General features: G+C 42.5%; 1 protein-coding gene across 1 annotated transcript; it reads left to right on the plus strand.

The window, feature by feature from the left end:
• The first annotated feature begins 4,864 nt into the window (after positions 1-4,864).
• On the plus strand, positions 4,865-16,368 carry CHI3L2 (chitinase 3 like 2). Its single transcript, XM_075540305.1, has 10 exons — positions 4,865-4,898; positions 7,179-7,211; positions 7,742-7,943; positions 8,244-8,300; positions 10,438-10,588; positions 11,363-11,487; positions 11,740-11,869; positions 13,219-13,401; positions 15,397-15,513; positions 16,231-16,368. Exons 1-10 carry the CDS (start codon positions 4,874-4,876, stop codon positions 16,366-16,368), a joined length of 1,161 nt encoding a protein of 386 aa, XP_075396420.1. The 5' UTR covers positions 4,865-4,873.
• The last annotated feature ends 9,531 nt before the right edge of the window (positions 16,369-25,899 follow it).

The following is a 25,899-nucleotide window of genomic DNA, read 5'->3' on the forward strand; positions in this document are numbered from 1 at the left end:
ATTATATCTATCCACCTTCAAGGAAATCCAATCGATAAAAGTATTATTCGGCTTTATGCACCACCCAGAAAAGGGAGTGATGAAAAAAATTGAAGAATTCTACCAATGACTTCCGTCAGAAATTGATCAAACATGCAATTGGGATGCATCAATAGTTATTTGATTGGAATGAAAAAGTTGGAAACAAAGAGGAAGTAACAGTAGTTGGAAAATATGGACTTGGTTATGGAAAGTCAGCTGGAGATCACAGGATAGAATTTTGCAAACCCAACAACTTGTGCATAGCAAATACCTTTCTTCAACAACACAAAGGTGACTGTACACATGGACTTCCCCGGATGGAACACACAGAAATCAATTGAATACATCTTCAGGAAGACACCCTGAAGAAACTCAACGTCCACAGCTAAAACCAGACAAGGGGCCAATTGTGGAACAGACCATCAATTGCTCATATGCAAGTTCAGGATAAAGCAGAAGAAAATGGAAACAAATCCACGAGGTCAAAATATGACCTTGAGTCTATCCCACCTGAATTTTGAGAACATTTTCAGAGCAGATTTGATGCATTGAACACTAATGACAGAAGGCCTGCTGAGCTATGGGAGTCTATCAAGGCCACCACTCATGAAGAAAGTGCAAGGTCATTAAAAAGATAGGAAAGAAAGGCTCAAAGTAGAGTAGCTAAAGCAAATGGAAGGATGAAGTCAAGGAACTGAATAGAAAATTTCAATGGGCAGCTCAAGAAGACAAAGCCAAATATTATAACGAAATGGGCAAAGACCTAGAGTTAGAAAACCCGAAGTGAAGAACACTCTCAGCGTATCTGAAACTGAAAGAAAAAAATTCAAGGCTCAAATTGCAATTTTGACAGATGCAGCAAGCATCAAGAGAAGATGGAAATAATACACAGATGCCCTGTACCAAAGAGAACTAATTGACACTCCACCATTTCAGGAGATTGTATATGAGCAAGAACCAGTGGTCCTGAAGGAAGAAGTTCAAACTGCATTGAATGCCTTAGCCAAAAATAAGGCTCCAAGAATTGATGGGACACCCATTGAAATGGTTCAGAAAGCGGAAAAGTACCGAAAGCACTCACTCTTCTATAGCAGGGAATGTGGAAGGCAGCTACTTGACCAACTGACTGGAAGAGATCCATATTTGTGCCCCTGCCAAAGAAAGGTGACCCAACAGAATGCTCAACCTATAGAACGGTAACACTGATATCACACACAGTAAAATTGTGCTTAAGGTCATCCAACAATGGTTGCAGCAGTACATTGACAGAGAGCTGCCAGAAGTTCAGGCTGGATCAAATGAGGATGTGGAACAAGGGATATCACTGGTGATGTGAGGTGGATCTTGACCCAAAGCAGAGGATCCCAGGAAGATGTTTACGTGTGTTTCATTGACTGTGCACAGGCACTGAATTGTGTGCACCATCATAAAATAGGAATGACCTTGGGCAGATGGGAACGCCAGAGCACTTGGTTGTGCTCATGAGGAGCGTGCACATGAATTGAGAAGCAGTTGTGCAAACAGAACAAGGGCATACTACATGGCTTAATATAGGAAAGGTGTGTGTCAATGTTGTATCCTTTCATCATACTACATTCAATCTATATGCTGAGCAAATCATCAGAGAAACTGGATTCTGTGTAGAAGGGTATGACATCTGGAGCCGGAGAAAATCTTATTAGTATCCTGTCATCTGCAGATGACACAATCTTGCTTGCTGAAAATGCAGAGGAACTGAAGCATTTGCTGATGAAGAACAAGGATTGTGGCCTTCAGTGTGGATTACAACTCAGTATAGGGAAGACCAAAGCCTCACACCTGGACCAATAGGTAACATCATGATACATGGAGAAAAGGTTGACATTGTAAAGGGTTTTGTCTTACTTGGATGCACAATCAGAGATCATGGAAGCAGCAGTCAAGAGATTAAAAGACACCTTGCAGTGGGTAAATCTGTTGCACAAAACCTCCTTAAAGATGTGAAAAAGCAAGGATGTTACTTTGAGGACTAAGTGTATCTGACCCAAGTCATGGTATTCTCTGTTGCATCAAGTGCATGTGAGAGTTGGACATTGACTAAGGAAGACTGTAGAAGAATCCATGAATTTGAACTATGGTGCTGGAGAAGAATTTTGACAGTACCATGGACTGCTAAAAGGACAAACCGATCTGTCGTGGAAGAAGTAAGGACGGAGTGGTCCTTAGAAGAAAGGATGACTAGACTTTGACTTATATATTTTGAACATGATGTCAGGAGAGACCAGTGCCTGGATAAGAACGTCATGTTGGGTGAAGTGGAAAGACAGTGAAGGAGAGGAAGGCCCTCGACAAGATGGTTGGCACGGTGGCTGCATCAATGGACTCAGGCATAGGGACATCGGTGCAGACCGCACAGGACAGAGTAGTGTTTCGTTATTGTATGCATGGGGGTAGCATGGGTCAGAGCCAACTCGATAGTTAACAACAACATCATCCCTAGTAAGCCCCATACATGTTAATATGGGTTGTGAAGTACGTGTGGCCATCACAATGAATCCTTGAACCCAGCAGAGGGGTAGAGCGCTTTGGGACGGAGAGCTGGCGTGGGTAGGAGCTGGTGAAAAGACTGGAAAGAGAAGGTGTGACTTATCTCTGCTTCGTAGGAATCAGCTTTGGGCTGCTGATGCTGATGGTGATTCTTTCCTCTTGTGACTTTTGAGAAAGTTACATGCCCTTATGTCATATTTGTACTATCAAAATATAGGAAGACAAGGCCCTTTGTTATTAATTCCACTGTTTGAGATTTGTCCTAGAGAGAAACTCATACAAAGATTAGATACTTCTGATGACATTCATTTTAGCATTGCTTTAAATAATACGGACACAAAAACATCTATAAAATTAAGCCAAATAGTTACCAGTAGGAGAAAATTAAGTGATATCACCTCACTATAAAATATATTGAAGCCTGTAGAGAGAATGAAATAGATCAGTGTCAATTTGCAAGAATACCTAAGGTATACTAAAAAGGGTGGAAAGTATAGAAAATGAATGCATTTATTTATCCACAAAAAGGATTTTCTATTTATACAGAAAATGCGTTTCTTAAAGGGTGAGTAAGTACAACAAGAATGTCAAACTATCATATGGCACAGTGGTTATGTGTTGGGCTGCTAACTGCATGGTCGGCACTTTGAAATCACCACAGGACAAAGATGAAGTTTTCGTTCTTGTGAAGAGTTAACAGCCTCTTTATCCTCTAGGTTCCTAGAGAAACCTATAGGGGTAGTTCTACCTTGTCCTGTAAGGTCCTATGAGTTGACATCGAATCGATGGTGGTGAGTCGTAATCAAGAACGCAGTTTTATTTTTCTTTGATTGTCCCTTTAATTCTACCCTTCAATGAGGATGGTTCTATCTTGTCCTTGAATTTTCTACTGGCTTGTAGGTGACAAAAGTTCTGCCGTCACAGAAACCAGTCCCAGGTAACAGCCACGGTGATCCAACCAGACCTAGATAAAAACCAAGGCTTCCCATGCTTGATTGTGTTTTAAGTTGGGTCTCCTTCCCCAGCCACGTCAACTATTGGCTGCTATTTGCAGTCTGCCTTCTTCCTTTTCCTTGACCTCAGCTTGCCCTTCTTGCTATTATGACTTCATACCACTTTAATCAAAGTTAGTACAGGAGAGGGGTAAAGGGATTATCATAAAGCAAGCATGATATCTTCATGCTTGCTTGACTTGGCAGATATTTAAGACGGGTTTTCTCCCATGTGTCTTCTTAGAATCACCCCTCACCCACGTGCACACTGAAAGGAATCAACAGCGATACATCTTCCTCCAACCCCTGCTCCCCCATAAGCCCCTGCTTTTCTGGCCTGCCACTCTCAACAGCAAACTTTCTCTTCTAAGGACACCTCACTCTTCCTTGGGCAGAATTGAAAAGAGACCCAGGTCAATGTTCCCTCTCAAGTGACGTACACCTGGGATACAGGCAACAGTGTGCTAAAGGCTTGAGAGAAGGTTCCTTAGCTAGCCAGCACATAGAAAAAGAACCACGCACATTCCTGCGCACACCTGGGCAGCTCACTAGATTGAGAGATTGGAGAGTGAAAGGCAAGACCGGACCGTGCAGGGCCTTCAGAATTTGAATGTTTGAATCTGGAGTACAATCCAATTCTAACAAGTTAAGGAGAGTCCTTAATAAACATTCATTGAGGAGCTGTCCCCCTTCTCCTCTCATTTTACCTTGTTCTCATACTTAATTGTGCAATCGGCTTGGGGAGAGAGATACACAGGTGCGCACCAATCCATTGGAATCCGGTGTGGTAGATGTTGCAATGACGCCCTGAAAGAAGTCGCCAAGAGTAGAGAGCCACCATCCCGGCGTCCTGGAGAAACCCGCCAGGCTATCCAGAGAAGGTGATGCAAAGAGGCCTTAGATTAAGGACAGCTGCTGGAAGGATAGATCATCTGGGGTGATAAGACCTTCTAATAACCGAGAATAAACTGGTTAGGGATGACGCCTAGGGAGCTGAGAGGCAGGCCACAGGTGTTTGATGATGGGACAAGGAGTCAAAACCACAAAAATCTCCTTCTTCCCTTCTCCTGGACTAGGTAGCCTCATGGTGGCTGAAAGGGCCCCCTGATAGCTGCCCCCAGAGCATCTCTGACAGGGAAGCCCTGTCATTGCTCAAGCTTGGCTTCCTTGCCAGGAAGTTGCTCAAGAAGGCTATGAACTGGGAACCACTGGAAGCTAGGTGAGTTTCTCCTTGCTTCATTCTCGTAGGACAGTCTGTCGCAACCTCACAGCATAAAAGGCCCAGAATCTGTGTATCCAAGAAGGAGAAGGACAGAGTTGTAAGAGCGACCATCATGGACCAGAAGTCTCTCTTGGCAGGTGAGCATGGAGCTGATAATTGGAGAGGGAGGCTTTAGGAGGGAGGGAGGGAGAAAGTAATCTTGTTCCTTTGTGGAGAAGCCCTGCTCTGTTTACCTTATCAAAAGCTACCGCGTTTGGGTGACTGTCTTTGGCACACCGTAGGATTGTTTCTATGTGGATGAGCGGGCAGCGGCGAGCAGCCTCTCTCGGGCCAGCTGGGATGAGTTCATTTTCTACAGATGATACTCTTGACCAGAAAGGACTGGCTCTCAATATTGGACGGAGGCCAAGCTCTCTTCATGTCTGAGCATTGTCTTGGGAGTCACACCCACCTGTGCTATCCTTTAGAACTTTTGGGGAGCCCCACATTTCTCATCAACCAAGGGCCTACTGCATAAAACATCTTCTCAAACTCACCCACCCCCTTTCAACTCTACCATTGTGATCAAAGGTGTGGCTTTCAGCGTGGCTGAGATTTGGGTCAGGGAAGGGATGATGCTGTCAGAACAGAGCTAGGAGCCCTGGGGGCTTAGTGGTTAAAGAGATTGGCAGTGAACCAAAAGGTAGATGGTTTAAGCCCAGAATGATGTTCCAGTCAGCTTCAGTAAGTATTACAGCCTTGGAAACTATCGGGTAGTTCTCTGCTGTCCTATAGGGTCACCATGAATCAGAATTGACTCGATGCAATGGGATTGGTTCTGGACGAACCAGAAACGTTAACTAAGAAGAAAAAGGATGTGGTTAACAGACAAAAAGAAGCCATTTCATTGTGACCTTTTCTCTTGCACTTTGTCTTATCCCTTCGTGCCGTGAGCATGCCACTTGGTAGTGGCCAGAACCTTTTGTGTCCCTGTTAGAGTGTTTAACCATGCGAGGAGGCAGCACTTGGGGAAGGGTCCTGGAAGCTGATTCGGTAATCAGAATTTCCCCTGATCTCTTAAGGGGTGCTTAGAGGGCTAGCTTCCTGTTACCTTGGCGCCTGCCTGAAAATAAAACAAAACGAAACAAAACACTAGTTATTCTTTAGCTGAGTCTGACTCCTGGCAGTCTCGAGTATATTGTAGCAGAACTGTGCTCCCCGGAGTTTTCAGTGACCGATCTTTCGGAAGTAGATTGCCAGATTTGTCTTCCAATGTTCTCTGGGTGGATTTGAAACACTGATCTTTCAGTTAGTACCTGAGGACTTAACCGTCAGTGGGACCCAGAGATCCCTGCCTTTGCCTAAAACAGATGTGAACAGCTGGAGAGATCCTTAGACCTGTTTCCTAGCCCAGTGTTCTGGGAAAAAGTCATCCGTCTCAGCAGTTCTCCCTTTTTTAACTTTCCTTTTCTCTGTTTCCAGACCCTAAAGGAGCTCTGGTGGCATCGTGGGCTAGGCATTGGGCTATTAACCCCCAGGTCTGCAGTTTGAAACCACCAGCAGCTCCATGGGGACAGGATGAGGTTTTCTGCTTTCTTAAAGAGTTACACCCCTGGAAACCCACAGGAGCAGTTCTGCTTTGAGTCAGAATTGACAGTGGCAATATGTTTGGTTTTTGGAAAATGTCTTAATGTGAATAAGTCTGGACAAGGTCTTCAGTTATGGATGTGGGGCACAGATCAAGAAATTATGCCCCTGGGGCAAGGGTCATCCCTTTCTTTCTCTTTAGGAGGTTGGATTAGGGTTCGAAGGTTCTTACCAATCCTTCTACAAGAGGCCTTCGGTGCGAAAGAGGCTGAGCATGGCCTAAAACTCTACCAGGACTGACCCACACATATCAATCCATCTTGCCCCATTTTGAGTTAGTTACCAATACAAAGATGACCATTCATCTCAACTGGCCTAAGACATTCTTGACTTAAGCTATTTCCCCAGGGTAATTACTAATGATGCTCCATTTTCACTCTCCAGAGTGTCCCAATGGGCAGTAAACTATATGGTCCCCCTAACTATATACGTATACCACTCCCCACCAAACTGTTTGCATTTTGAGCACAGGTTGGTATCGAGCTGCACGTTAGCTTCCTCGATGCCTGGGACAGTACACAGACCATGTGATTTAATACATACTTGTTGGATAAATAAATGAGTGAGTGCATGAGGTATCAGTTTGGAAAATGTATCTACTTAGGACTGAGATCCTCTAAAGCACCTAAGGTCTGGGGGTCTGTAAAGAGACCACAGACCATGGTTGGAGTTCCCAGAGGAAGTGAGGCTGCACCTTGTATGCAGGCACACCCACTTTCTCATTGCCATTGTCTAGGGCAGAAGAGCCAGGTATTACTCAATATATTTCCCTCTATTTCCATCTCCTGCAGGTATAGTGGTCTTGATGCTGCTGCTTCAGGGAGGTAAGTAGTCTATGAGTCACCCCTGCCTCTACAACTGGATCTTCCTGTTTATGATGCTTGGTTTCTATCTCTGCTTCATTCTGTTTTTCTCTAATGAGAAACCCGATCACTCTATGACACCACTCTATTTATGTTACTAAGATTTTGCTTACTGTCACTAGTGCATGCATGATTCTAGCTATGATTTTGCTCATCTATTTCTCTCTCCCCCTATAAATACTTTTCTTAATGTTGTGTGTATGTGTATATGTGACACAGAGGTCATCTATGCTCTCTGAGCCAGTCATGCATACACATTGAATCTTAGTGCTCCGTGGTATTTAATCTTGATACTGTTACTGTCTCTCAGTCTATATTGTACTGGAGTCTGACTGCTCAAGAGTCTTCACTCGGGACTCAGGTTGAACGGTGCTCACTTGCTATGGTTAAGCCAGCAGAGGTGACAATGACTGTCTTACAGAGAAGCTGTGGTTCTCTGGGTCTAAAGGAACAGCACCAGAATGCCTTTGATGGTTTTCACTCTACTCCAGGTTCTGCCTACAAACTGGTTTGTTACTTTACCAACTGGTCCCAGAGCCGGCAGGAACCAGGAAAGTTCACCCCAGAGAACATTGATCCCTTCCTGTGCTCTCACCTCATCTACTCATTCGCGGACATCAGTAACAACAAGATCACCATCAAGGACAAGAATGATGCGGTGCTTTACCAGATGATCAACAGAATTAAAACTCAGTTAGTAGAAAGTGGATGGGAGCCTCTATGGTGGATTTGGGAGGAGTTGGCTAAGTTTTACACTGGGGCATAAGACCACCCTACTAACGACATCATTTATCCATTCATTTAAGTGTATTTCCCTGGAGATAATCCCCATTCTACCTGGTCTCATCTTCTTTTCAAGGCTCCATCCTTTTACTAAACTTAACTGATAAGAAGCCAGGCTCCATATTGTTTTCACATCAGGAACTCAAGATTTCCCTGGAAGTTAGTAATGAGTGAATGAATAAAAATAACCAGTTCATTCTTCCAATGCAGGAATCCCAAACTGAAAATTCTCTTATCCATTGGGGGTGCTGAATTCGGTTCCAAAAGGTACGACTACAATCTCTATTGTTTGCTCATTTTCCTGAAAAAAATCTTATATCGCTAGCTTTTCACCACTGGCATAGAGACACTGAACTAGGCAGGGATTGATTTTCCCTTGGCTGAGATGAAAAAATTGATCTGAGTCTTATCACTGAGCTCAGGCAATTACTTGGCTTTCTGGTGTCTTCAGGGAACAAATGCCCAGCTACTAAAAGCCTGGGGAAAGCTGGGTGGGGAACAGAATTCAGTGCACTCTCAACAATTTGCCTTATGGATTCTAGGCAGATGATTTTTGTTGGGAACTGCAATTTTAAGAACTCACTTGAGGGTCTGACTTTGCACTGTAGAGGCTAATTTCTCTTTGAAAACAGGCCGTGGCCAGCAGCAGCCTTTAGCTCTTGAAGCTTTGGCTCATGACTATGTGGCTTGAAGGCCAGAGGGAGGATATGGTGTAGGAGCCAGTCAGGTCCCCTTTGCTTCAAGGGAACATAGCCATTAATAGAAGTCTTCAAGAAGTTTAGAGGGAAATAGAATTTAAACATAAAAGTAAAAAGGATGAACTCCATTTGTCAATATAAACTCCATCAAGGGCAAGGCACTTTTGTAAGTGATGATAACCATTGGTCCTTCCCTAAAGAATTTTGGGTCCTGGGAATTTAACCATGCCAATGCACACCTTTTCTGTTACCTTATTAACTGAAGAACCATTGATGTCTTTTAAAGGTTTTGTAAAGATTAGGAAACAATATAGGGCACAGTGTCCCACACTAAACCATGGCACTGCGGGGGGACAGCACTGGAGACACAGTGCGGAATAGTGCACGGTCTGGCCCCATCAGGCTCGAGCGAGGCACTGCGGGCAGGCAGCAGAGCAGCAGGGGGGGCAGAGTGATGAAACCCCGGGAATACCAAAAATAGACTGGGGGGACGGAGTGTGGCACCCCATCAGACTCGACTGAAAAACACTCATCAAGGCCAGCAAACAGACCTTGAACTATTTATAGGTTTTTCCATTTTTGTTAGTGGCTTTCTTTTTGTTATTGTTATTTTGTGTTTGTTCTTTGCTGTTGTTGTTATTGCTTTGTTGGTTTTGACTTCCTTTGTTGTTTTATTTGGCTTTGCCTGCCTTTTGCACTTATTAATGTATCTGCATGTCTATCTAGATAAGATAGGTGGGATAAATAATTCGGAAAAAGAAGGGGACCAATGGTTCCAGGGGGATACCAGAGAAGGGGAAATGGGAGAAAGGAAGGGGGGAGAAGAAACCAACCCAGGGACAAGGGAACAACAAGTGAACTAAAATCAATGGAAAGAAGGTCATAGGATGTCTAGTGGGGCTTAATCAAGGACAATGTAGTAGCAAGGAATTACTAAACCTGAATGAAGGTTGAACATGATGGTGGAACTAGAGTAAAGTAAAAAAGAAATAGAGGAAAGAACCAGGAGACAAAGGACATTTACAGAGGCCTACATACAGGCATGTACATATATAAATATATATATATAAAGTGGATGGGAACCTCTATGGTGGATTTGGGAGGAGTTGGCTAAATTTTATACTGAGGCATAAGACCACTCTACTAATGACATCATTTATCCATTCATTTAAGTGTATTTCCCTGAATATATATATATATATATGAAGAGAACTATGTACTCATAGCTATATGTTAAGAATTAAGGTTGCAGATGGACATTGGACCTCAACTCAAGTTCTCCCTTAACACAAGAACACTGTGTTCTAATAACTTGTTTTTGATTAGTTTTAGTACTCGGTATACTCTGGTATATCATCCTTAATATAAAAATAAAGCATAGTATTTCCAATGGATCAGACTCACAGGTATAGGGGCCAGGGATTTAGTATAACTTTGAGGGTGGGAGGACAATTTAATTTACATCATGTCCTAATCATTTATCTAGTCCAACAATCTCCTATAAGCTTATGATATATCAGTTTCTAAGTATGAGACTTGTTTTTTCTCCCCATCTGTATCAAAATGAGGAAAGAGAAAGTTTAGGTAGACAAATATTGAGACAATATTGGAAAAGGAAAAATGATTTCAGGGTTTCGAGGGGTGGGGCGGGAAAAGCATTCTGTTGCCTACTCTTTTCAAAGACACCTTGTATTGTTTCTATCCAGGTTCCACCCCATGGTTGATTCTTCTACATCACATTTGGAATTTATCGACTCTGTAATTGCATTTCTAAGGAAGCATAACTTTGATGGACTGGACTTAAGCTGGATCTATCCAGATTTGAAAGACCGCACTCATTTCACTGAGCTGATTCATGTAAGCCAAACTCCACAGTGCTGGGAAAAGCTGAGGTCTTATGGGAAGACATACTCTCTGCCTTCAAGAAGACCCACCGATGAGGAGAAGCCCCTGGTCTTAGTTTAGAGCAGAGAAAAGACCCAATACCCCATGAAGCCCACTGCCATATAGTCTATTTGTACACCCAGCAAACATGTAGGACAGAGTACAACAGAACCATAGGATTTCTGAGCCTGTAAATATTTCTAAGAACAGGCAGTTTCATCTTTCACCCACAGAGCCAGCTGGTGGGCTTGAACTGCTGACCTTGCAGTTAGCAGTCCAATGCTTAACCCACTGTACCACCAGGACCCTCATTAAAAAATAGTGCCCCACTTATATAATGACCAAATGATATCATAACAAAACAAACAAACCCATCCACATTAATGAAGGTGGGGGGTCATAGAACAAATTTCCTGTTGCCAAGACAGCCTTATAGAAGAGGGATTTGGTTCAGAAGATACATTGGAAGAAACCCCAGTTAACTTTTCTTGGGCATCTTCACTTTCCTGGACACAGTGAGGCTGGGACAGCTTTCTGTTTCTCTCCTCCTGAGTTTTCTACCTCTACCCTCTTCAGTAGGAAATGGTCCTGGGCAGGTAGACAGATATACGGCATCCCCATCTGGGGAGAATGAGGAATGGTTGACCTCTTCCATCTATGTAGTTCAAGAAGCTTTATATTCCTTAGACAAGACTCGTAATCCTGTATTCTAGGGCCTGGTGGGACCTGACCCTTTGTTTTTCACAGGAGTTAGCAGAAGCCTTTCAGAAAGAGCTCGTGAAATCCAGACAAAAGAGGCTTCTCTTGACTGCAGGAGTGTCTGCAGGGAGGCAGATGATCGATAACAGCTATCAGATTGAGAAACTGGCAAAGTAAGTCTGTAAGATCACCTCCATCAACCCCATCACTCACCTGGCTCAAGCAAATGATGTACTTCTATGTGTCTGAGGAGTGGGAGGAGGAGGGAGAGCCTGAAGGATACTGCCCTTAACCCACACCATCCCGCCAGGAAAGTCTTCTTCATGACCGATTTCTGTCTTCTACCAGTAATCCCGGCCTGTTGGGTATCATTGTTTTTACCTCTGCTCACCACAGCACGTCTTCTTTTGCTTTTGGAATCTTAGAGAAGTAGATTTCATCAACCTCCTGTCCTTTGATTTCCATGGGCCTTGGGAGAAGCCCCTTGTCACTGGCCACCACAGCCCTCTGAGAAAGGGGAAGCTAGACAGCAAGACGAGCGCCTACTACAATGTGGTGAGTTGCCCAGAGAAAGCACAGTGGGATGCCAGCTGTCTGGGAAAAGTCAGAGAGAGCACTGCCATGTTCCTAGGAGGTGTCCGAGAGGGTCTCAGGTGACGTTGGTGGCCACTGAGGACAAGGGAAGTGCTCTAACTAGATGCCAGGAAACCGGCGCCTGGCAAATATCAGAAGACCTGGCAATGGACATGTCCAAAGCTTTGTCTCTGACCCAGCATGCCACCCATCCAAGTCGTTCTTGAATTCTGCGTCTCCAGTCACAGGTGGTACCCTCCAGAGTGCATCCATCTCCCCCATTTAATTTGGTTTGCAGAACAACTCTGTGTGGTTAGGTGGGCAGGAAATGTGATTCCTACGCACAGGCGATGAAACAAAAGTCCAGTGGATTCAAGGACAGCTCAGAATTGCGCTTACAGATCGAAGGTTTGGGAAAACAGTTGGAAATGGAAAGTTTCAGCAAAACATTTCACCCTTGTCAATTTGTGCTGTTGTTGTTTTGTTACATGCATATAATTGCATTTTTCTACATTTGAGGGAGGAAAAAAAGTGATAATTTTTAAGTGTGTATTTTTCCCCCAGATTTCACAATTGTAGCAATAGATCTGGTTAGTCCAGAAGTGGATCTGATAATTTATAGGCTAAGTTTCCTAAAATTCCACGTGGTGAAGTCCCATCAGCCTCCCACACTCCTTCCTACTGGGGTGTCAATGCCCTGTCAAGAGGCAGATCATTATATTGTCCTTTATAGTACGAAGGTCAAAAGTAAGCTTTCTGATCTGACCTTCTTGGGTCAAAGGTCTTTGTGAGCCCTCACAGGCTGAGTCTGGTAGTAATTCCGTGGCAACTGACACAAAAGGGAATGAAAGACATCATGATGACCTTGATTTTATCATCTCTAGGTCACTTTGCTGCTTTATTTTGTGATCCCCTGTTCCATTTTCTTTAATAACCTAGAAAAAACTGATGTATTCTTTCAGTGTCCAAGAGCTTTAATTCATTAGAATAAAGCACCTTGGTCCTCGTGGAAAGAGCCCTGGTAATACAGTGAGGTAAGCATTGGGCTGCCAACTGCGAGGCAGATGGTTCAAACCCAGAAGGTGCTCCGTAAAAGAAAGACGAGGCAGCCAGCTCCCTAAGAATTATAGTCTAAAAGCCCAATGGAGTAGTGTTACTTTGTCCTATAGGGTCACTATGAGTTAGGATCAACTAGATGGCAGTGGATGAAATCCTATACCTACCCACACTCAACAAATCATAAGGAAAGATGGAGTCATCTCTGGGGGGCTGGGAGGAGGCTTAAGAACGGAAACTCACACGTTATGTCTAAATTGATTTTCATTTTCTAGGAATATTCTGTGGGGTACTGGATAAACAAGGGGATGCCAGCAGAGAAAGTGGTCATGGGCATCCCCACGTATGGACACACCTACACACTGGCCTCTGCAGAAACCACTGTGGGGGCCCCCGCCTCCGGGCCTGGAGCTGCTGGCCCAATCACCAAGACTACAGGTTTCCTGGCCTATTATGAGGTACTGGGAAGTTCTCTGGGCCCTCTTCTGTTTGTGTCAGGTTATTCCCGGTGGGCCAGTCGATTTGACATTACAAAGAGGGTTGTCAAAATCACTCAGTTCATTGAACTACATCCTGAGTCTAAGGAAATAAATAAACAACCCAGGGAACACTGGGAGTCAACCAACATTACTCAACCAAAAGATGCTTTGGGGATACTCTCATACCCAAAATATTAGGGACTGTAAGAACTAGGAAGGAACCCTGGTGGTATAGTGGTTATGGTTGGGATGCCATCTGCATGGTTGGGAGTTCAAAACTACCAGATGTTCTCAGGAGAAAGACTGGGATCTCTACAGTTTCAGAAATCCACAGGGGGGGGGGGGGTGGTGTCACTGTGAGTCAGCAATGACTCAATGGCAGTGAGTTTTGTTTTTTGTTTTTTATGGTAAAAGCTAGAGAAAAGTAATAAAGGGCTGATTGTCAAGGTGGAAGAATTTAGAATATAGTCAAATAAGAATTTACATACAAGATAATTGTATTCAATAAAATTATAGAGGTCTTTAAAAATAAGATATTGGCCAATGAATGATACATAGGGATAGGAGTTCAGAGATGAGAAAAGATTCATGAAGGAGGAGTGATTTGCACTGGGCTTTGAAGGAAGGGTAGGAGTTTGATGAGGCAGAGAAAAGGCTATCATCCTACACCCAAGGACCTTTCCTGGTTTCCTCTTGGAGACCCAGCCTGGCCTCTTATCATGGGTGTGGACATACCATGGGTCCAGGCTGAGTGACTTAGCCCCCACTGAGTGATCCAGACATCTGACTGCTTGGTACTTCACTTCCTCATCCATGCAGGGGGAATAATCACCGTCACTTCAGTTGGCAAGGAGAAAGGGTCGTGGGTCATCGCAAACATCCTCAGTGACACTGAGGGTGCCTGGCAAGCCGGAGGAATGTGGGAGAGAAGCTGACCTACTTTTGGGTAGTTCTAGGATTGAGAGGTCATTGCTCAGAATCTGCTGGTAGGGCTTGACTAAGACCACTTCCCCATCTCACAGAAAGTTAAACAGTATTATTGACTTCAGGTCTTCATTAACATTTGATAAGTTTTTATTTATTATTCAATTATTCAACTTTTCTATTTCCAACCCTCTTTGAGACAAGCCCAGGTAGAGATAATCTAAAAGAATTCCAAATGAATTTTCTACATAATGAAATGATATTTTTTCCCCACTGAAGCGGTAGCTCTTTTAGTTGCTTTTACCTATCCTCATAGAAAGAGAAAGTAGCTGACAATGGAAGGAGGCATCCCAGGAGAGGGAAGATTAGGAATGGGACAGGTCATTGGGATTAAAGTGAAGATAATGTACTCCATGCGGATAAAACTATTTTTTAAATGTACAAGGTTGTGGCCATAATAATACTTCACATTTGTAGACACTTCACCATATTTAAAGTTTGTTTTTTTAATTAAACATATATTCATTCATTTGACACCAACAACAATGCTGTCATGAGACATTCTGATGATTATTCCCATTTTGCAAATGAGAAGAAAATGCAATGCTTGATCGGTCAGTTCCAGAATCTATTCTGTCAGTCAAGCTGCTTCTGATGAAGTCTGAGCATAAGCAGTTGCTGGTGGTTCACCTTGAATCTTTCATTTTGTTCATTATCCGTGGGCATTTCCTTCCTGGTCTGATCCCTGGAATCAAGATTCTGGTATTTTGCCCAAAATCCTGTAGCAGTGGTTCTCAACATTCCTCAGGCCGCAACCCTTTCATACAGTTCCTCATGTTGTGGGGAACCCCGCCCCCCCACCATAAAATAATTTTCGTTGCTACTTCATCACTGTAATTTTGCGACTGTTATGAATCGGGTGACCCCTGTGAAAGGGTCATTCGACCCGACCCCCAGGTTGAGAACCGCTGTCCTAGAAGCTGACTTAGTCATCCCCCAATCAGTTTCAAGAAGAGTCCATTACTGACCTCTTTTCTGTCCCTTCTCCAGATCTGCCAATTCTTGCAAGGAGCCAGCGTAACAAGACTACCGGACCAGCAGGTTCCCTATGCAGTCAAGGGAAATCAGTGGGTGGCCTATGATGATGTGCAGAGTGTGCAGACGAAGGTATGCAGGCAAAGACGCTGGGCATGTTGGATGGGGAATGGGGTGCACCGCGAAATACCCTGATACTCTGTACTGGAAAGAAGAGCTTGGGACTCTAGTCTCTAGAACAGGATGCAGTAACCCCTGTACCCCAAGTCCAGTAGTGACAATAAACCACACCTGTGAGGTCCTCTGGCACAGGAGAGAGAATAGGTAAAAAGGATGTTGGGGAAAATTACAACTTGAGAACAAGGTGGAGTCAAAGAAGAAAGGAGAGCAGAAGAGACAATAGTACCTCCAGAGAGAGTATTTATCTACCTCGTCAATGACCCGAAGACAAGCCCTTCAATCCTAATGGACCGTTCTTAGACCTCTCTGAAACATGTGTTTGCCTTTTGGGCTTGGGGCTGGAGGGATGCATCAGTGTGATTAACAACTCCAGTCTTGCTCATGATTTCCCATTTTTATCTCTGATCCTGGAGAGTTTTCAGCATCCCCATGAATGCAGGACTGGGGGTGTGGTGGTGCTACACGCCAGATCAAAAGGTGGTTACAGCGGGTAGCTTGCTTTGACTCTCATAAGCAGCTCTGAGTAAACTGAGCTCACTCATGCCTTCAGAAAATGTCTAAGTGCAACCTACCTAGGAGTTTACTGCTGCATCCCAAGTTGACTTGGATCATGGACCTTTGATGACGTACTCTAATCCCTTGGTGCATATGTATTTGTGCTTCCTTCAGGTCCAATTTCTAAAGAATTCAAGACTGGGAGGGGCCATGATCTGGTCTATCGACATGGATGACTTCACTGGCAAGGGCTGTGGCCAGGGATACTACCCTCTTGTCCAGGCTGTCAAGGAAGGCCTTGGCTCTCTATGAAGGTAACGGAGTCTCATAGTGTCTTAGTTTTATTCCACTTCCACATGAGCTGGTTTATCACTTTGATCTCTTATAGTCATCTCTCCAATACTTTCTGGTAACCTGTTTATTTCCACCCTCCATTATGGATAGAGGGGAATCACTGGAGGCTTATTGCCTTTGCAGATCTTGGGCTCCTACTATCCTCCATAGCCTCCTGCCAACCAGAATCTCACAATGCAGGCTCTGATACTAATCCCTCCTTCAGGTTTGCATTATATGACTTAGAATTCTTGAGTAATGGTTGTTGATGTGTTTCTTCCATGTAGACTTAGTTGACTGCTTGTTTGGAAAAAAGCCTTTGGGACACCAGACACTATTTTATCTGATAGCCGGGCACCATCTAATTTCTTCACTAGATTTTTCTGTAGCACCCCTATCCTCTGGGTTCCCTTCCTGAGGTCGAGTATGGAGCAGGGCCATGATGTAAGAACTAATTGTTCTTAAATTGGAGCTAGGATTTAGTTCAAGCCCCAAATCCATTCCTCGATCTGTTTTCTGTCTTTAACTCCCCTTTGAGACTTCCTTGTTAATTTTTTTTGCACCCACCCCTTTTCCCCCACCTATCCCTCTCCTGTACACCCTCCTTGTTAATTTATGGTAGAGAGTTTTATCAATCATCTCACAGGAACAGAAAGATTTTCTGTTAATATCGCCATGGATAAGCTCCTGATGTTAAATTTTAAAACACTGTTGAGAGAGGGACATTGGGCTAGTGTAGGCTAACTACGTAATATCTGTTTTTAATTCTCATGAGGTCTCATAGATTTATTTTGTCCTTTGCTTTTTGTGTTATTACAGCATTGAAAAGTAGGTCTGGCAGCATTGTCTCTGTTGTTTTCCTAAGACTTTCATGGTTTTTATTTATACATGTACAACTCTAATCCATTTTTAATATTTCTGTATAATGTGAATTTTTCTATTTCATTTTTCTGGTATGAAAATCCAATTTTTGAGCATCGTTTATTGAAGATACTCTTCTTTACCCACTGAATGGACTTAGCATCCTTGTCAAAAATTAATTGACCATAGAAACCTGGGTTTATTTTTGAATTCTCAATTCTGTTCCATTGGTCTACATGTACAAAGGTGTTTTGATTATTTTAGCTGTAAAGTGTGTTTGATAATCAGGAAGTGTGACATCTCCTACTCTGTTATTTTGGGCCTCTTGCCATGTGGTATCATGTTGAGGATTGGCTTTCGATTTGTGTAAAGAAAGCTTTTGGAGTTTTGATTAGGATTGCATTGAATCTATAGATTTCTTTGGGTATAGGGACAGATCAATTTACTTCTTTTCTAATCTGGATACATATGATCTCTTTTTTCTTGTCTTATTTTTGGGTAGGATTTCTAATACAATATTTATGTGATGATAGGGGGCACCCCTGTCTAGTTCCCAGTTTCAAGAGGAAAGCTCTTAAGTATAATGTTTCTTGTTGGCTTTTCGTACACACCTTGAATCATATTAAGGGACTTCTATCTCAATCTTCTTGAGGATTTTCATTAATAATGAGTGTTAATTTTTTCAAATGCTTTCTATGTGCCATAGAGATTATTTTATAATTCTTTTCCTTTGTTCTATTGATATTACCAGATGTTAGTCGGTTTTCTAATGTTGAATCATCCCTGCATTTCTGGACTAAATCCTGTTTGGTCATGACTCTTTTAATGTGCTGTTGAATTCTCTTTGTTAGCATTTTGTTCAGAATTTGTGTGCTTTTAAGAATTTTTTCATTTCATCTAGTTTATCCAATTTCTTGCCATACAGTGTGCATAGTATTCTGTTTTGATTCTCTTTATTTCTGTTGGGTCACTTCGTAATATCTCTTCTTTCATTTTAAATTTTATTTATTTGCCTCTTTTCTTCTTTTTAGCAGTCTAGCTAAGGATCTCTCAATTTTATTGATTTTTTAAAAAGACTCAAATTCTGGTTTTAATGATTCTACTTTTTTCTAGTTTATTTATCGATCTCATTCTTTTTAAAAATAGTTTTGTTGATCTATATTTCATATCATACAATTTTTTTATCATACAAGTTTTGTTGTTGTTTTGTTGGGTGCCATTGAGTTGGCTCTGACCCACAGCAAACCTGTGCATGCTGGAATGAAACACTGCACGGTGCTGCCCCGTCCTCACAATCGTTCCTGTGCCTGAGCCCACTGATGTAGCCACGACGTCCATCCACCTCATCACACTGTGCCAGTATACATCAACCATATTAAGGAGAGCTGGGCAATCATCCTCACACTCAATGTCAGAGCATTTCCTTCTTTCTCATACTCAGTGTTGTTAGCTATTTATTTTGCCCTGACCTCCCCAGCCATGCCACTAGGTAATTATTAATCCACTTAATGTCTCTATAGATTTACTTATCTTGGATTTCATATACAGAAAACCATATAAACCACAACAAGGAACAGACAAAAACAACGACAAACCAAAACAAGAAAAATATTAGTTGAAATGAAAGTAGAAAATATTTAAAACTGAAACAACTTTAAATTAGATCAAAATGAAGATCAAATTATAAGGTGCTACATTTTAACCTAACTATATCTGCCATTGTTAATAATGTCTCCAAAGCTAACTAGGGGTATATATAAACCATAGATAAACTTGTATGAATGGATTTTGAACTTGCACTTATAGTCCTAATATAAGAACAATTCATTCTTATGACATGGCCCTGCTCAATACTTGCTTTCAAGAAGAGATCACTGAAGATAGAGGTGCTATAGAAAAGTGTGGTGAAGACACAAGAGGGTGCCCAGCTGTTAGGAAGAATAGGGACCAGGGCCCTAACAGCTTGTCTGAACGCAAACAGCCATCTAGTGAGGCATCAACTAAGTTGACAGGGAAGAAGTACACCAGCTTGTGTGATCCAAGGATTATAAAAATGAAATCCAAAATCTAAAGGAGCATCAAAGTTAAAATTGTGAACACCTTGTTTTCAGAAGGATGATGGTGGAAACCCAAAATCCATTTGCAGAGTCCTTACACAGAGTAAGCCTTTGTTGAGCCCCTCCCACTATAGCCCAGGGACTTATTTTTGCTGTGATCATTGTTATTTTCATCCTTTTGTAGTTTAATTTTCATATGATTCCATAAAAATGTGATTTATCTTTTGACTTCTTTCTTGACCCATTGGTAGTTTAATAGTGGGTTGTTTAATTTCCGTATATTGTATATTTTCCAGGGTTAAAAAATGTTATTGACATTTAGTTTCATTCCATTGTGGTCAGAAAAAATACTTTGTAGAATTCCAATCTTTTTAAATTTATCAAGACTTGCTTTGTGACGTAAAGGGAGGTCTATCTTGGAGAATGATCAATGTCAATGTACTCTGGAGTACAGTGTATATTGTACTGGTTTTAGGTGGAATGTCTATCTGGTAAGTCTAGTTAGTTCATAGCATCATTCAGGTCCTCTGTTTCTTTGTTGATTTTTTTAAAGAAGTTCTGTTCAATATTGAAGTTATGTAACTATTTTTCTATATCTAGTTCTCCCTTAAACTCTATCAGTGTTTGCTTCAAATATTTCAGTATTCCAATGTTGGGTGGATACATATTTATGCTTAAAAAAATCATTCCTGAACACATTTTGCCTTAAAGTTTACTTTACCTGTTTGTAAGATTGTTGCTATTTGTTTGCATAGTTTTTTTTCTCTATCTTTTCACTTTCAACCTATTGGTGTCCTTGGGTTTAAGGTGTGTCTCTTGTAAAGAGTGTGCAGATTGATTGTATTTTTATTTTTACCCATTCTCTCTTTTGATTGGAGCATTTAGTTAGTTTACATTTATTGTAATTATTGGTTTGTTTTTGTCCTGTCATAGTCTTTGCCCTACTTTGTGTTTTGCTGGAGTATTAGTCTAGGTACTTTAGAGAAACAAATCCACAGAAACTCATGTATAAGAGAGAGTTTTACATTAAGGTTAAGTGTACATCAAGAAAACATTCCAACCCAGTGCTGCCCAAGCCCGCAAGTCCAACATTAACCCATATGTCCAAAACCAATCCACAAAGTCCTCCTCCATCTCACAAAACAGTCACAATGATGCCGACTGCAGAAGGAAAGCTGAGTCAGGGAGTGTGTAAGCATCTCAGTGCTGGCAGGGATCTCCACATGATGCTCCAGCACCCAAGGCTGCATCGCGGTAGGTCCATGCGGCTTCTCCTTGGGAATATCTTGCAGGAAGTCAGCCTTGCAAGCTGAAGCAGGGAACTGCTAAGGCAGCTTCATCCTGGTCCAACCATCAGAAAGCAAGAGACACGAGAACTCGAAAGGCGAGGCTCATGGAGTCATTTCTCCCTCCGCCCTTCAATTAACTCCACATGTGCTTATCAGCCAGGTTGGAACAATAAACTAACTAACTCAACTGGTAAAACTTTTTGGCTCCTTTCTCTGTCCTGTTGTTTGTTTTATGTTTTTAAATATATTTTCTTGGTGGTAACCATAAGAAATTTTATTTTGTTTCTAGGCTTCACCAATAGCTGATCAGTAACGTGACCTTGCTGCCTACCCCATCTCCGGGAAGCCGAGCGTGGGATTCACCTCGCCAGATTGTCTTGAAACTCTGTCTAAGCTTCCCCTGCCTTCATCTCAGCCTCCAACTGAGCCTGGCTTTGTGCTCCTGCTGATGACTTTACTAAAGCACAATAAGAATATGGTTTTGCTCCAGAAAATGTGGTCTCATTTGTGCAATCTTTTGGTCTAAGGCAATTCTGCCCCTTCCGTTGTGGAGTCCAGGGCTAGGGGACAAATGCAAACATGGATGTCTTGTGCTTAAATATTTAGAAGAGCTACTAAAAACATTATTTATAGTTTGACCTTGGCAAATACACCTTCATAACCATTTAAAAGATCAGATTTGAATTTAGGTTCCCAGACTCAGAATCGGTACCAGAATTCTTTCTCTTTCTTTATCCCTGTTTCCCAGATCAAGGATCTCTCTGTCTCTCTTACACAGTGAATATCTTAGTCCCTACATCCATGTTTTGCCTATAACCTCCACAAGGGTTGGGTCTGTACCTACCAGAGTGTGGTCCACTCTCAAGCTGAACCAGGCTAGAGATCTCTGTGGGCCCTGACAGTGGACATCAGCTGTCTCCCCAGGGTATCCTAGGTTTCTGGATCACGGTTTAGAGGGGAGGAATGTGAGCTACAGGTAGAGGCCCTAGCCCTGTAGTCTCCTCATCTCATGTAGAGGATGCAGCTGGAGAGAATCACAGTGGGACCCTCTGAGCAAAGATGGAGGAAGTATACAGCCTACTGCCAGTATTTAAAAATAAAACTTGAATGGAAACCAGCCATGTCCAATTTGTTTACATAATATCACAGGCTGCTTTGCACGTCAGAACTAAGAAATGACAGATCAAATCTTAAATTGTTTATAACCGGACCCTTCACAGAAAAACCCATCAACCTCTAATCTAAAATTTGGTGCCCTGGGTAGGGACCCCTCTTGCCCAGGTTGAAGACTATTTCTGGGATCTGATACCTTCTTTTAAGATGCCCTGTGTGTCCCCTTCTCTTACTTCCTTCCCTTCATAGCCTTTTCTTCTAGAAAAAAATCATTTTTATACTAATGAATGAAACACTTTAAAATAATAGTTTTATTGACATATAATCCATGTATCATACAACTCAATAGTTCATTCCTATTGAGAATATTTGTGCAATCATCACCACCATAAATTTTAGAATATTTTTCTTATACTTATTGTTCTTAGCTCCCTAATTCCCCCAACCTCCCCTGCCATGTCCTTAGGAAATTGTTAATCCAGTTACTGTCACACAATGTCATCTGCTTGCCCCCCTCATGAACCCTTGATAATTTATAATTATTATTTTGTCATATCTTACACTGTCCTACATCTCCCTTCACCCACTTTTCTGTTGTCTGTTCCCCAGGGAGGAAGTTATATGTAGATCCTTGTAATTGGCTGCCCCTTTCCACCCCACCCTCCTTTCACCCTCCCAGTATTGCCAAAATTACCACAGGTCCTGAAGGGATCATCTGTCCTGGATGCCCTGTGCTTCCAGTTCCTATCTGTACCAGGGTATATCCTCTGGTCTAGCCAGATTTGTAAGGTAAAAATGGGATCATGATAGTAGGGGAGGTGGGGGAGGAGGAAACATTTAGGAACTAGAGTAATGTTGTATGTTTCATCGTTGCTGCACTGCACCCTGACTGGCTCATCTCCTCCCCGTGACCCTTCTGTAAGGGGATGTCCAGTTGCCTACAGATGGGATTTTGGTCTTGACTCCGCACTCCCCCTTATTCACAATGATATGATTTTCTGTTCTGATGATGCCTGATACCTGATCCCTTCTACACCTCATGATCGCACAAGCTGGTGTGCTTCTTCCATGTGGGCTTTGTTGCTTCTGAGGTAGATGGCTGTTTACCTTCAAGCCATTTAGACCCCAGATGATATATCTTTTGATAGCCAGGCACCATCCACTTTCTTCACCACATTTGCTATACACCCATTTTCTTCAGCGATCATCTTGGGGCGGTGAGCACACAATGATATGATTTTTTTGTTCTTTGATGCCTGATAACTAATCCCTTCAGCACCTCATGATCATGCAGCCTGGTGTGCTTCTTCCATGTGGGCTTTGTTGCTTCAGAGCTATATGGCCACTTGTTTACCTTCAAGCCCTTAAGACTCCAGACGCTATATCTTTTGATAGCTGAGCACCATCAGCTTTCTTCACTACATTTGCTTATGCACCTGCTTTGTCTTCAGCAATTGTGTCTGGAAGGTGAGCATCATGAAATGCCAGTTTAATAGAACAAAGTATTCTTGCATTGAGGGAGTACTCGAGTGGAGGCCCAATGCCCATCTGCTACCTTAATAGTAAACCTATACATATATGCACATAGATCTATTTCCACATCCTCATATATAAATATATTTATATATGTACATGCCTTTATTTAGACCTCTATAAATGCCCCTTGCCTCCTAGCTCTTTCCTCTATTTCCTTTTACCTTCCTCTTGTCCCACTATCATGTTCAGCCTTCATTTGGGTCTCAGTAATTCCTCTCAGTTACATTACCCTTGGTCACACCCTACCAGGCCTCCTATACCCTCCTCACCACCGATTTGGATCATTTGTTGTTCCCTTGTCCCTGGGTTTGTTAACACCACTTCCTTTCCCCCCCTATCCCTCTCTCCCATGTCCCCCCAGAACTGTCGGTCTCATTGTTTTCTCCTCCAGATTGTTCATCCAGCCTATATTACTTAGACAAACCTGCGGAGATAATAACATGCACAAAATCAAGACAGAGCAAAACTGGGCAACAAAATAAATCAAAACAACAACAGCAACAACAAGCCAATGACAAAACAAAACACAACAAGAAATAAAAGCTTTTAGTTAGTTTAAGGACTGTTTGTTGGCCTTTAGAGTGTTTTCCGTCGAGTCTGATAGGGCACCAAGTCCTGGCCCCAAAGTCTAGTTTTGGTCTTCCCTGGGGACTTCATTGCTCTGTTCCCATTGCTGTTCTGTTCCATGCCCTTAGTGTTTTGCCTTGGTGTGGGGGGGATCAGATCGGGAGCAATTGCCACACTATGTCTCCAATGTTGTCCCCTAGGGATATGGGTCAGTGAGGGATGTCGTGTCTCATACTGGGGCCGGCAATATGGTCTTCTCTGTGGATTGAATGTTCTGTGCAGAGATATCGTCTTCAAGGCTTGGTGAGCCAGGATATGCTCCACTCTCTCTTCCTCTCCTTTCACTTGCTCTCGTGTGCTCTGATCAGACATGTCCCTCTCCTGGACCTGCAGATTCATTGCTCTCCTCTGAAATAAATTGTTCTGGGGGAAGGGGCAGGTTTCCACGTAGTTGGGATTGGGGTCGGCCCCTCAGACCTCTCTAATGGTTCCCTGCTGGGTTGAAGTGTGGTCTCTCTTTCCCTGTGGAGATATGAACAATACCCTCCCCTTGGGTGGGTTAGTGCCCTGTTCTGCCACTACCCATTTATTTATTTTCCTTCCTACCCCCTTCTTTTCAGTGGGCTACCATATGTGTCCCTGGATTTGGTCTGGCCTCTGTCATACTACCTGGTCCTCACTCCAGGAATGGTTGTATATAGTAGCTTTTTCTCTATGCCTCTTTTGCCTTTTTTTTTTTTTTTAAAGCTTCCCTCAGCGGACTCATGTTGTACTTGTCCTTTTGTGCTTGGCTTACTTCGCTTAGCATGATTTCCTCCAGTTCTTCCCATGCAGCCATGTGCTTCATATATTCAGAACTGCTTTTTGTATGTATGTATGTACCACAGTTTTTGAATCCACCCATCAGTTGATAGAAATTTGGGTTGTTTCCAACTCCTTGCAGTTGTGAATTGTGCCACAATGAACACTGGAGCACAGATGTCTGCCCATGGTTTGTTTCTTACCTCTTCTGGGTATATGCCCAGTAGGGGGATTGCTGGGTCATATGGTAGCTCAATTTCTATTTGTTTTAGATATTGCCAGATTGATTTCCATACTGGCTGTACATACCTACAGGTCCACCAGCAGTGGATGAGAGTTCCTGTCTCGCCATAGCCCCTCCAACACTTGTTGCTTTCTGATTTTTTAAATTGGCTATATTTGAGGGTGTTAGGTGGTACCTCGGTTTTTAAAATTTCATTTCTCTTATGGCTAAAGATCAGGAACATATTCTTATATGTTTATTGGCCATTCGGATTTCTGCCCCTGTGAAACTTCTGTTCAAGTCCTTTACACATCTCCTCAATGGGCAATTAGTTTTTTTGAAGCTAGCAGATATTGTAGATTTTAGTAATAAGGCATTTATCTGATGTGTCATTGCAAAAGATGTATTCCCAACCCATGGAATCTCTTATTACTCTCTTGGTGAGTTTTTTTTATGTACACAGGTGTTTTACCTTCAGTACATCCCATTTGTCAATTTGTGCCTCCTCTCTGTTTGTGTCCTTCTCTATTTCTAATAGCCTATGTATTCCCTGTGCAAAAGTTCTTAAGTTGGTCCCAATTCCCTAATTGATGGCTATAATAGTTTGGGGTTTAACTTCAGGGTCTGTGATCTGCCTTGAGTTTATTCTTAGTTACAGAGTGAGATAAGGGTCTTGCTTCATTTTTCTGCAAGTAGTTGTCCATTTCTTCCAGCACCACTTATTAAAGAGGACACCTCTTTCCCATTGGATATTTTTTGGGCTCTTATCAAAGATCAGTTGTCTGTATGCTGCTGATTTTATTTCTGGGTGGTTTTCAGTTCTTTTCCATTGGTCTGAGCATCTGTCATTGCACCAATACCATGCCATTTTGACAAATGTGGCTGTATAGTATGTGCTAAAGTCAGGTAAAGCAAGCCCTCACACTGTGCCCTTCTTCTGGAGAAGTTCTCTGAAAATTCTGGGCTTCTTCCCTCTCCATATGAAGTTGGTAATCAGTTTTTCCATTTCTTTGAAGAAAGATGAGGATAATTATATTGGGATTGCATTAAAGTTATATAGTGC

The sequence above is a fragment of the Tenrec ecaudatus genome, chromosome 1 (genome assembly GCF_050624435.1).
Source record: "Tenrec ecaudatus isolate mTenEca1 chromosome 1, mTenEca1.hap1, whole genome shotgun sequence".
NCBI classification, from domain to species: domain Eukaryota; kingdom Metazoa; phylum Chordata; class Mammalia; order Afrosoricida; family Tenrecidae; genus Tenrec; species Tenrec ecaudatus.

Coding starts and splice junctions, on each gene's coding strand:
- CHI3L2 (XM_075540305.1), top strand. CDS start 4,874: ATGGACCAGAAGTCTCTCTTGGCAG. Junction 7,944..8,243: donor ATCAACAGAATTAAAACTCA/GTTAGTAGAAAG, acceptor CTTCCAATGCAG/GAATCCCAAACTGAAAATTC. Junction 13,402..15,396: donor GTTTCCTGGCCTATTATGAG/GTACTGGGAAGT, acceptor TCCCTTCTCCAG/ATCTGCCAATTCTTGCAAGG.